General features: G+C 35.5%; 1 protein-coding gene and 1 long non-coding RNA gene across 2 annotated transcripts; both read right to left on the reverse strand.

Moving 5' to 3' along the window:
- Positions 1-768: 768 nt before the first annotated feature.
- Positions 769-7,005, reverse strand: LOC149249045 (uncharacterized). The gene is made up of 7 exons (XM_089451814.1): positions 6,746-7,005; positions 6,312-6,584; positions 6,127-6,226; positions 3,014-3,018; positions 2,711-2,842; positions 963-1,043; positions 769-849 (listed from the first exon to the last, which is right to left on the reverse strand). Exons 2-7 carry the CDS (start codon positions 6,582-6,584, stop codon positions 769-771), a joined length of 672 nt encoding a protein of 223 aa, XP_089307940.1. The 5' UTR covers positions 6,746-7,005.
- Positions 7,006-11,593: 4,588 nt separating this feature from the next.
- LOC149249046 (uncharacterized) lies at positions 11,594-11,925 on the reverse strand. The gene is made up of 2 exons (XR_016265806.1): positions 11,723-11,925; positions 11,594-11,638 (listed from the first exon to the last, which is right to left on the reverse strand). It is a non-coding gene; the product is annotated as an uncharacterized LOC149249046 (long non-coding RNA).
- Between the last annotated feature and the right edge of the window lie 215 nt (positions 11,926-12,140).

The following is a 12,140-nucleotide window of genomic DNA, read 5'->3' on the forward strand; positions in this document are numbered from 1 at the left end:
GGTTACATTGAGTATAGTATTGCTAGAAATTTGCATAATGCAGTGTTGTTGGGTGGTATGCCAATGGTGACACGTCATGTGATCATATTTCATTGATATAGATGGTATTTCGAGCATAATTATTTAAGGTTACGTGTAGAAGATTTCAAGAGAAAATATGCATGGCAGGTTCTAACTGCCCTAACATAATTCACCCAAAAGATACAAAATTTATCTGACAAACTGAATTATCTTGGACAATGTGATTGTTACATGAGAAGGCATGCATTGGGCTTAAGATTGTAAAATATCTCATAACCTTTTCCAATATACTATAAATCAAGGCCAAGGAACACTAATGTAGGGAATGATAAACATGCGTGGAATCTAGGACAATCATAACATAGTAAGAAGAGCATTCCCTATGGGGTCCTCTAGGTCAAACCCATTTCTAATTACATGGCCATGCACCTCGTTTCCTTGCTGCGGAGCTTCCAGGCCAGCACACACCCCAAGTACACTGGAAAAGATAACATGATCCGCCTCTATAGTTGTCCATTGCATCCAGCCATAAAGCCTTAATGCCTCTTGACAATACCCATTTTTAGTATATCCAACAATCATAGTATTCCATGACACCACATCCCGTTCAGGCATTTTGTCAAACACTGTCCATGCATCCGCTACATATCAATATTGACTTGTTCGACTTACTCAGAACTAGTCACTGAAGATGATCATATAGTGCAAGAACTCCAGCCCTTACTACTCTTAACATAATATTAGTTGTTACTCCTCTGAAGAGGGCATGGATGCCCTCTTGGCGCACAATCCGTTGAAAAGCATGGACGGTGTTGCTATAACTTGTTTCTAGAAAAACAGCTTGACAGAAAATTTTATGTGAGATCCATCATAGTTGCTAGAAGTAACATCACAAGCTCAGAACATGAGCAAGAATGTAGATTTTATGTCATATTTCTTACTTGTATAATGTCTTCAGCATGTCGTGTATAAGACAAAGAAAGAAAGTCAATGTTGTTGCGAACTCCCCAAGATGCAATAACCTTCAAAGTACAAACAACAGAAATAAATCAAATTACAAACCTTGTCATAATCAAATCACATGATGCACAATAAACTTTAGCACAAAAATAGACTAGTGCATTTATTTCATGAGATCAAAGCTTGAACTATCTAATATTTGAAGAGCGAGGGTTACCACAATTAGCAAATGCACAAATTAATTTATTTGACACTTTGATTTCATGTTAGTTACAGACTGTATGCTTTCAGTTTATAAGGTTTATCCTAAGGTCCTTGATGGATGCCAATACTGTCTTTTGACATTGCTTGATGAACATTTGACAAAGGATGTGAACAATGATGTAATTGAAATTCAAAGATTATGAATAAATAAGGAAGACCTTTATATAAGGGAAATTAACTCAATATGTTCATTTTAAAGATATGCTATCACCAATATTAATATTCATTAGGTTAGGGACAAATAGAAAATTAGCATTAGGTTTCTAACATCCAAATGGTCTCACCATTGTTTGAATTAAGCACTCCTAGTGATAAAAAGAGTGAAAATATGTTAAAAATTGGATTCTATAAGCTTCTAGAGGGCATTATGTTGTCAAAGATTGCCCGAGGTGAGAATTAATCAAGTGTCGGATACCCAAAAAATCAGTCATTGGATTCAGTAAACTACAAGTAAATCCTGTTCAAGGTGTAAGATCGAATTTACCATAATGAGCATAGACAAACTAACTAGTGCACAGGTAGTCAAACAAACTATGTGCTTCTAAAGGCATTATGTCGTCAAATATTGCAGATGCCCCAAGGTGAGAATTAAACAAGCGGATGATACTAGAATTTGAATGTGTAACATCAAAGTTCCAAATGGCTAGTTTATAAAGAGAAAATTAGTAAGAAAGGAGCAGGGTAATCTTATATAATTTCATTGGCTTCACATTTGAACATTATGTTGTTCTGAACCATGATACCCTAAATTCATATATTAATTCAATGGATTTCATTAAACAATGCCCTATCCTTGAAGCAAAGTAATAGAAGAGTACTGCCATTTCTGTGGAAACTTATATGTTCTGAACCTTCTTTCTTGATAAGTTGATGACGGATAAATGATCTGATGGCTATTTATTTCTGTGAATGCTGTCACAGTTTGCTTCTGATATTTTTTCTAGTTGGTAGACAACTTTCAAGACTTTTGCTGACAATAAAACACAATTTCATGAACAACACACAACCAAACAAAGCAAAGCAAACTGTGTGAATGGCAAATAATGCCAAAGGGAAAAGAATAATCTCTGAAATCAGTGAAAATCTATGCCCATGCAACCTACAAGATTTGTACGTGCTTAATATTGGCATAAATTCTACACCAATTGGGCTTCACATAGACCATTTTTCTCAACCCATATTTAGGTAACTCTTACATTTCCGAAATCTTTATTGATGACTCTTCCCTGGCCAGTATTCATTAATATTTGACTTGAAAACCTAGAAAAAAACAGTGAATTTTGACCCATCAACTGCAATAAAAAACTAAACCACTTGACATTACCCAATTGCAGTTCTATGTGCTAAAAATGAAATTGCAGCATTAAAACAATTCCAGTCAGTCATGACCATGGACCCTCTGTCTAAAATAATTATAGCTATATTGGAAACTAACACAGTAATATACATGCCTGCAATTACTTACGTGCTTATCTGTATCACTCAGTGTCGAAAGATCAATATGAACTTGAGTGGCATGCATTCTAAACAATGGACCAACAAGAGTTGCATTGTTTTTGACACAACAAACTATATCTTGGTCCTTAATCTCTGCAACCTGCAATAAGATCAATTAGTAGATATTTAACAGTGGAATTCTATCTATATCAAGATAAGATGTGCAAATGTTCCTTTGCTAGGATATTCACAAAAACAATGTCAGAAGAGCATAGTTATTTAAGGTTGTGTGTAGAAGATTTCAAGAGAAGCTATGCATGGCAGATTCTACCTGCCCTAACATAATTCACCCAAAAGATACAAAATTTATCTGACAAACTGATTTATCTTAGACAATGTGATTGTTAAATGAGAAGGCATGCATTGGGCTTAAGATTGTAAAATATCTTATAACCTTTTCCAACTCAATTTGACCATATCCCTTTACAAGATTAGTCCATGACACCACATCTCTTTCAGGCATTCTATCAAATAATTGTTGTGCTGTTTTGTGCACAACTTCTTATGAATTCTAAGAATGATGTTAAAATTGGAACAAGGCAGGGTGCAACCATTTGGTTTCCATCTCTGTTACAAGTATTCCATGTCAGAGCAGCTATCCATTGAATATATGATAGGTCTTGTCTCTATATAGAGGCCCTTTTGGGCCATGATCCATTTTCCTTTGAAAATATTACATTTTCCTGCATCTTTCTTTGGATCGATCTGAGTTGTCTCTAAAACCTTGCATTCATTCCTTTTAATATCTTGAATTTAAGACATTTTCTCTGTGCTCCTTCATGTGTTTACACTGTCGTTGTCAAAGAAATAGTGACTGGTATGGGACCATTTTTATTGTACAGGCAAGAACACCATGAAATTGGGTTTAGGAGCTTCAAGGCCATCAAATATTGAACTGAATGATCGTCAGGGATCATATGTACCCACAACTCTTTCAATCAATGAGGACTGTTAAATTGAGAGAGAAGACAATAGAACAAAAGGGAAGGAAGACAACCAGTGCCATATCAACAACGATTTCTTTATGTGAAAATAACTTTGACTTACAAATCATAAGGCCTAAATTATCCATATCTGCTAAAAAAAATTCAGAGTAATATGGCAGCTTCATTAACTTGGGAAATAAACATGCCACTTAAAAATTAAAGGAATGGACAATGCCTTCATGTTGACTTCTGATTTTGAAACAAGGGAAGCTTTACACATTATTGAGAAAATACTCTGTCTACCTGAAGATAGAGGGACTGACTTAGCATGAAACCCCCATTTTCATCAAACACTTTCCTTTATCAATAAGAGAAAATAACATATCCAAGTGTTCATTAGGATCTTAACTTTCTACAAAATCATACAAAAGTCACTGTTCAAAAGTACAGAGTTCAAGCAAGTACACAGATGATCTACAAGAGTCTTAAAGTTACATAAGGGTTGCAACAAAGATTGAAAGATCTCTCGAAAGGTTAATATATATTTTCACATGTCTCATTGTGAGCTAGAGACGAAACTGGTATACTTGAGGATTAGACATCAGCGTCTGATCGATCCAATTTCTATGAAAACTCAAGAGTCATTTTTCCAACAACATAAAATATTACATTTTCCTGCATCTTTCTTTGGATCGATCTGAATTGTCTCTAAAACCTTGCATTCATTCCTTTTAATATCTTGAATTTAAGTCATTTTCTCTATGCTACTTCTTGTGTTTACACTGCCGTTGTCAAAGAAATAGTGACTGGTATGGGACCATTTTTATTGTACAGGCAAGAACAACATGAAATTGGGTTTAGGAGCTTCAAGGCCATCAAATATTGAACTGAATGATTGTCAGGGATCAGATGTACCCACAACTCTTTCAATCAAGGAAGATTGTCAATTTTAGAAAGAAGACATTAGAACAAAAGGGAAGGAAGACAACCAATGCCATATCAACAACGATTTTTTTATGTGAAAATAACTTTGACTTACAAATCATAAGGCCTAAATTATCCATATTTGCTAAAACAATTTGCAGAGTAATATGGCAGCTTCATTAACTTGGGAAATAAACATGCCACTGAAAAATTTGAAGGAATGGTGGAAAATTAGCAAGAAAGGAGCAGGGCAATCTTATATAATTTCATTGGCTTCACATTTGAACATTATGTTGTTCTGAACCATGATACCCTAAATTCATATATTAATTCAATGGATTTCATTAGGGATATTCTCTGAAACAATGCCCTATCCTTGAAGCAAAGTAATAGAAGAGTACTGCCATTTCTGTGGAAACTGTATATGTTCTGAATCTTATTTCTTGATAAGTTAATGTCGGAGATATGATCTGTTCGCTATTTATTTCTGTGAATGGTGTCACAGTTTGCTTCTGATATTTTTTCCAGTTGATAGACAACTTTCAAGACTTTTGCTGACTGCAAAACACAATTTCATGGACAACACACAACCAAACAAAGCAAAGCAAACTGTGTGAATGGCAAATAATGCCAAAGGGAAAAGAATAATCTCTAAAATCAGTGAGAATCTATGCCCATGCAACCTACAAGATTTGTACATGCTTAATATTGGCATAAATTCTACACCAATTGGGCTTCACATAGACCATTTTTCTCAACGCATATTTAGGTAACTCTTATATTTCCGAAATCTTCATTGATGACTCTTCCCTGGCCAGTATTCATTAATATCTGACTTGAAAACCTAGAAAAAACAGTGAATTTTGACCCATCAACTGCAACAAAAAACTAAACCATTCGACATTACCCAATTGTAGTTCTATGTGCTAAAAATGAAATTGCAGCATTAAAACAATTCGAGTCAATCATGACCATGGACCCTCTGTCTAAAAATATTATAACTATATTGGCAACTAACACAGTAATATCCATGCTTGCAATTACTTATGTGCTTATCTCTATCACTAGATCAATATGAACTTGAGTGGCATGCATTCTAAACAATGGACCAACAAGAGTTGCACTGTTTTTGACATGACACACTATCTTGATCCTTAATCTCTGCAACCTGCAATCAGATCAGTTAGTAGATATTTAACACTGGAACACTATCTATATCAAGATAAGATGTGCAAATGTTTATAGAGGTTTATTAAGTTTAGATTTTTATTGAGTTGAGAAGTATATTTTATAATCGATTAAGTTTAGAAATTTATTGAGTCATTTTATAATTTAATATAATATATAAAGATGTTTATCAGTTATTAAAATTGAAATTTTAATATATAACCAAAATATAGATCTCTCTAAGCTCAGATTAAATTAAATAGATTGAAATTTTAATATATAACCAAAATATAGATCTCTCTAAGCTCAGATTAAATTAAATAGATTTAGATAGATCTATAGTAGTGTTATATCTCAAGGAATTTACCTCGATCAAATATGAGCAAAGATGGCGGGGAATTGGATTTCATAAACACATTGCGATCGCTTATGCAAATTTTCTGGATTTGTTGTTGAGTGTCAAATTGCTGCAGTTTCATATAATACAAATTGTTAATTGGAAGGACAATAACATATATTTGAGAAAGCTGTATGGAGTATATATAGCCAAACCTGTACGTGAAAGTCACGAAATAAATTCATCTGTTTGCATTTATTGGAAACCGTAGGGTTTGAGCTGATTTCTCTGGTATGTCGTTTTTTCCAGCAGTGATTGGATTTTTCGATCATCCTGGGACGTTCTGGAAGAACTGGGGCCCGCGTTGGTATGTTTGCGCTTTCCAAATTGATACAAAGTTGAGTAATAAAATCATGTGACCCAGCGCTTTCAGCCTGGTCGTCTTCTATGTCGTACCTTGCTCTTTTATTCCTGTGTCCTGCATCCATCTGGTTCTAGCAACAGTAAGGAAAAATCGTTTGGTCTAGTTGTTTTACCCATTTTTTTCCAATTTATATGATGCACAGAGATTGAAATGTCCTAAGTCGGTACTGGGCAATAACCAAATTTCGAGAAACCCAATTTATGACATGAAATATAAGCTAATTACCTCTTGCAGGGAGTGTCAAGGCCGGGTATATGTCGGATGAGGTGCTTATTTATATTAGTTCAATCCACAGTGAACCGTCATGACTATAGGAGGAGGTCAACTTGAGTTTAGTTTGAGCTGACTCCTGCAATTGATAGTAAATCCATGCTTTTGATATTGCTCTTCAAGGGTTACTGAGAGTCATTCCAAGTACATCACTCGACATCACTGGTTTGAGATCATCTTGCATGCAGTTTAATCTCTATTCTGTTATTGAATTTGGATGCTATGCGTAATTTGGAAAAGGCTTACAAGGTGACATTTCCCCAATTTTTTTTGAAATCATGATATATATTCTGAGATTTTGAGGAGCCATTTACCTGAGGCATTGTGGCTGTTTGTGTTCTTACTGTTAGTGCTAATCTAGATAGTATCATAAGGAGAATCCTCACTAGTGCCTAATGAGTAAATAACCGATAAGAAACTGTAACCTTCAAAACATTTTAAACATCAGAAATAAATTTGCAGTATTGTCTTACACTAGAGAATTTAGTTCTAAAGGATATTGTGATGTTACCTTGGGGATTACTTGAGAAGGTTTCTCAATATCACTATCACATTTCTCAAATATTGGACTTGCTTCAGATGATATGAACTTCAATGATTGTGGCAGACTTTCACGAGGTGTTCTTTTAACTAAATTGACGACTTCAATGGACTTCATATTGATACATATTTCAGGATCTGTAAAATTCATCTTCTGTGTCATGTTAATGTATTACCTGATGTTAAAGCAATTGCCACAACAGAACTTTTAGCAACAGTCATAACCAAAAGGTAAACTATATTTACCACCATAAAACAAGGATTGCTACAAAATTGCTGCATGAAACATTTGCTGCTAAAAGAAATCGGGAAACAGAAAAGACTATAATATCCCTACTAACAAAATAGTGATTGTGTAAACTGCAACATACAGGAACATCCCAGGACTTCGACAAAGTTCAAAGCATTTTATTTATTTCCCTTTTAATTGTTAATTGCTAGTATTATCTCTTTGGTAGTGACCACAGTGGCCAATCTTATATGGTTACCGCCCATTTCAGTAGGTCCTCTCAGCCTCTCATGGTAGCCCTAGAGCAATCTCATTCTGATTTGCACATTGTAAGTCAGATAGTGTCATGAAGCTCTAAGAATGGACAAGCTTAATGGAATCATAATACAAAATTGCAAGCCATGGACAGGACAAGCCTCTATAACTAAGTGGCTATTGCCATAAATGCTGGTGTAAGAGAAAGGGCACTTGGACTAGGACTAACTGTAATAGCCACTCTCAAAGTTATCAACGAAGTTGGAGTTTTTATTGCTTTTCTCTGTTATCAAAGCATTCAAGAATTTGAATTATCTGACCAATAAGCTCGGAATGCAGAAATCCAAGTATGATTCTGAGTCTAGGATAATTTGTAGCAAGCTGAGAACCTCAGCAGTGACCCTTAGAAATATCCATGGAACACCCAACGGTGCAAGAATTGAGCAAAAATAAGAAACTGATAAGCCATATGAATTTGAGAAACAAAATTCCAAGGTAGCTTCTCCACTGTGGAACATTACATGGAGAATTTGGAAAATCAGTTGTTGAACTCTGTATTAAATTCAGAAAGAGAAATGGACTCCAATGGAGAGTTAGAATATCAAGATTCTCTCGCAATTGGATGGGTTAATACAACCCCAGCTTATGCCAAACCTGCAACACATGTACCACCATGTAGTGAAAGTCATAAAGCTTAGCAACTCGCAAGTCAGATAGTCTCATGAAGCTCTAACAATGGACAAGCTTAATGGAATCATAATACAAAATGACAAACCATGGACAGGACAAACCTCTATAACTAAGTGGCTATTGCCATAAATGCTCGTGTAAGAAAAAGGGCACTTGGACTAGGACTAACTGTAATAGCCACTCTCAAAGTTATCAACGAAGTTGGAGTTTGGAGTTTTTATTTCTCTTGAGACTAGCTTTTCCCTGGTTATCAAAGCATTCAAGAATTTGAATTATCTGACCAATAAGCTCGCACTTCAGAAATCCGAGTGTGATCCAGAGTCTAGGATAATTTGCAGCAAGCTGAGAACCTCAGCAGTGATCCTTAGAAATATCCATGGAACACCCAACGGTGCAAGAATAGAGCAAAAATAAGAAACTGATAAGCCATATGAATTTGAGAAACAAGAATTCCAAGATAGCTTCTCCACAGTGGAACAGAACATGAAGAATTTGACGAATCAGTTGTTGAACTCTGTATTAAAATCAGAAAGAGAAATGGACTCCAATGGAGAGGTAGAATATGAAGATTCTCCCACAATTGGATGGGTTAATACAACCCCGGCTTATGCCAAACCTGCAACGCATGTACCACCATGTAGTGAAAGTCATAAAGCTTAGCAACTTGTAAATCAGATAGTCTCATGAAGCTCTAAGGATGGACAAGCTTAATGGAATCATAATACAAAACGACAAGCCATCAACAGGACAAGCCTCTATAACTAAGTGGCTATTGCCATAAATGCTGGTGTAAGAGAAAGGGCACTTGGACTAGGACTAACTGTAATAGCACCACCTTCTAGGGGACAGTTTGTTCCTTTATACAAAAGATTGATATTACAAAGAGTTGAGAGTTGCATAAGAGCATCAGCCATAGGCCCCAAACCATTTTCATGCCACTGAAAAATTTGAAGGAATGGTGGAAAATTAGCAAGAAAGGAGCAGGGCAATCTTATATAATTTCATTGGCTTCACATTTGAACATTATGTTGTTCTGAACCATGATACCCTAAATTCATATATTAATTCAATGGATTTCATTAGGGATATTCTCTGAAATAAGAGAAAGGGCACTTGGACTAGGACTAACTGTAATAGCAGCACCTTCTAGGGGACAGTTTGTTCCTTTATACAAAAGATTGATATTACAAAGAGTTGAGAGCATAAGAGCATCAGCCATAGGCCCCAAACCATTTTCATGCCACTGAAAAATTTGAAGGAATGGTGGAAAATTAGCAAGAAAGGAGCAGGGCAATCTTATATGATTTCATTGGCTTCACATTTGAACATTATGTTGTTCTGAACCATGATACCCTAAATTCATATATTAATTCAATGGATTTCATTAGGGATATTCTCTGAAACAATGCCTTATCCTTGAAGCAAAGTAATAGAAGAGTACTGCCATTTCTGTGGAAACTGTATATGTTCTGAATCTTATTTCTTGATAAGTTAATGTCTGAGATATGATCTGTTCGCTATTTATTTCTGTGAATGCTGTCACAGTTTGCTTCTGATATTTTTTCCAGATGATAGACAACTTTCAAGACTTTTGCTGACTGCAAAACACAATTTCATGGACAACACACAACCAAACAAAGCAAAGCAAACTGTGTGAATGGCAAATAATGCCAAAGGGAAAAGAATAATCTCTGAAATCAGTGAGAATCTATGCCCATGCAACCTACAAGATTTGTACATGCTTAATATTGGCATAAATTCTACACCAATTGGGCTTCACATAGACCATTTTTCTCAACGCATATTTAGTAACTCTTACATTTCCGAAATCTTCATTGATGACTCTTCCCTGGCCAGTATTCATTAATATCTGACTTGAAAACCTAGAAAAAACAGTGAATTTTGACCCATCAACTGCAACAAAAAACTAAACCATTCGACATTACCCAATTGTAGTTCTATGTGCTAAAAATGAAATTGCAGCATTAAAACAATTCCAGTGAGTCATGACCATGGACCCTCTGTCTAAAAATATTATAACTATATTGGCAACTTAACACAGTAATATCCATGCTTGCAATTACTTATTTGCTTATCTGTATCACTAGATCAATATGAACTTGAGTGGCATGCATTCTAAACAATGGACCAACAAGAGTTGCACTGTTTTTGACATGACACACTATCTTGATCCTTAATCTCTGCAACCTGCAATCAGATCAGTTAGTAGATATTTAACACTGGAACACTATCTATATCAAGATAAGATGTGCAAATGTTTATAGAGGTTTATTAAGTTTAGATTTTTATTGAGTTGAGAAGTATATTTTATAATCGATTAAGTTTAGAAATTTATCGAGTCATTTTATAATTTAATATAATATATAAAGATGTTTATCAGTTATTAAAATTGAAATTTTAATATATAACCAAAATATAGATCTCTCTAAGCTCAGATTAAATTAAATAGATTTAGATAGATCTATAGTAGTGTTATATCTCAAGGAATTTACCTCGATCAAATATGAGCAAAGATGGCGGGGAATTGGATTTCATAAACACATTGCGATCGCTTATGCAAATTTTCTGGATTTGTTGTTGAGTGTCAAATTGCTGGTTTCAAATTGAGTGTCAAATTGAGGGTTTGAGCTGATTTCTCTGGTATGTCGTTTTTTCCAGCAGTGATTGGATTTTTCGATCATCCTGGGACGTTCTGGAAGAACTGGGGCCCGCGTTGGTATGTTTGCGCTTTCCAAATTGATACAAAGTTGAGTAATAAAATCATGTGACCCAGCGCTTTCAGCCTGGTCGTCTTCTATGTCGTACCTTGCTCTTTTATTCCTGTGTCCTGCATCCATCTGGTTCTAGCAACAGTAAGGAAAAATCGTTTGGTCTAGTTGTTTTACCCATTTTTTTCCAATTTATATGATGCACAGAGATTGAAATGTCCTAAGTCGGTACTGGGCAATAACCAAATTTCGAGAAACCAATTTATGACATGAAATATAAGCTAATTACCTCTTGCAGGGAGTGTCAAGGCCGGGTATATGTCGAAGATCAGAACACAGAACCTGCAAATGGGGGCAATCTGTGCGAGCTTCCACCCAGCCCGCTGCACTTCCGTAGCTTTCTTCCTGTCATAATTTTGCAAAATTTTATTGCATACCCGATTCGTGTGTTGAAGCTCCATTCGAATTCAGAATCAGATAAATGTTTACCTGGAAAGAGGAAGTTGAAGAGGAACCCATTGAATACTTTCGTATCTAATTGGCTGTTGTGGGTCAGGATTACACTGTCTATCAAACTGAAGCCTTTCCTTTGAAGTTCGAGGCAGCACTATCAATGTTGCACGGAAGCGAGAGCGTTTGTACGTTTCATAGTACAAATAGTGATATAACAGCACAAGGCTGCGCTGGCTACGCGGCCCTCAGGCAGGAAGAAATCAAGAAGAAAAGCAAAGACACGTTTGGGTTCAGTGACTACCAAGAGTTTCATCCCCAGGTGGCTTGGCTTTTCATGGCTCATTGTCAGATTTTCCCTCTTTGTTTTTCAGCTGGTAGAAAAAATAATATTTTTCTATGAAAAAAACAGATTAAATCAACGGCAGAAAACACCCCAATCATCTAACACACAGAA

Source organism: Pinus tabuliformis, chromosome 7 (genome assembly GCF_031772625.1).
Source record: "Pinus tabuliformis cultivar Carrire ecotype Pingquan chromosome 7, CPIR1, whole genome shotgun sequence".
NCBI classification, from domain to species: Eukaryota; Viridiplantae; Streptophyta; class Pinopsida; order Pinales; family Pinaceae; genus Pinus; species Pinus tabuliformis.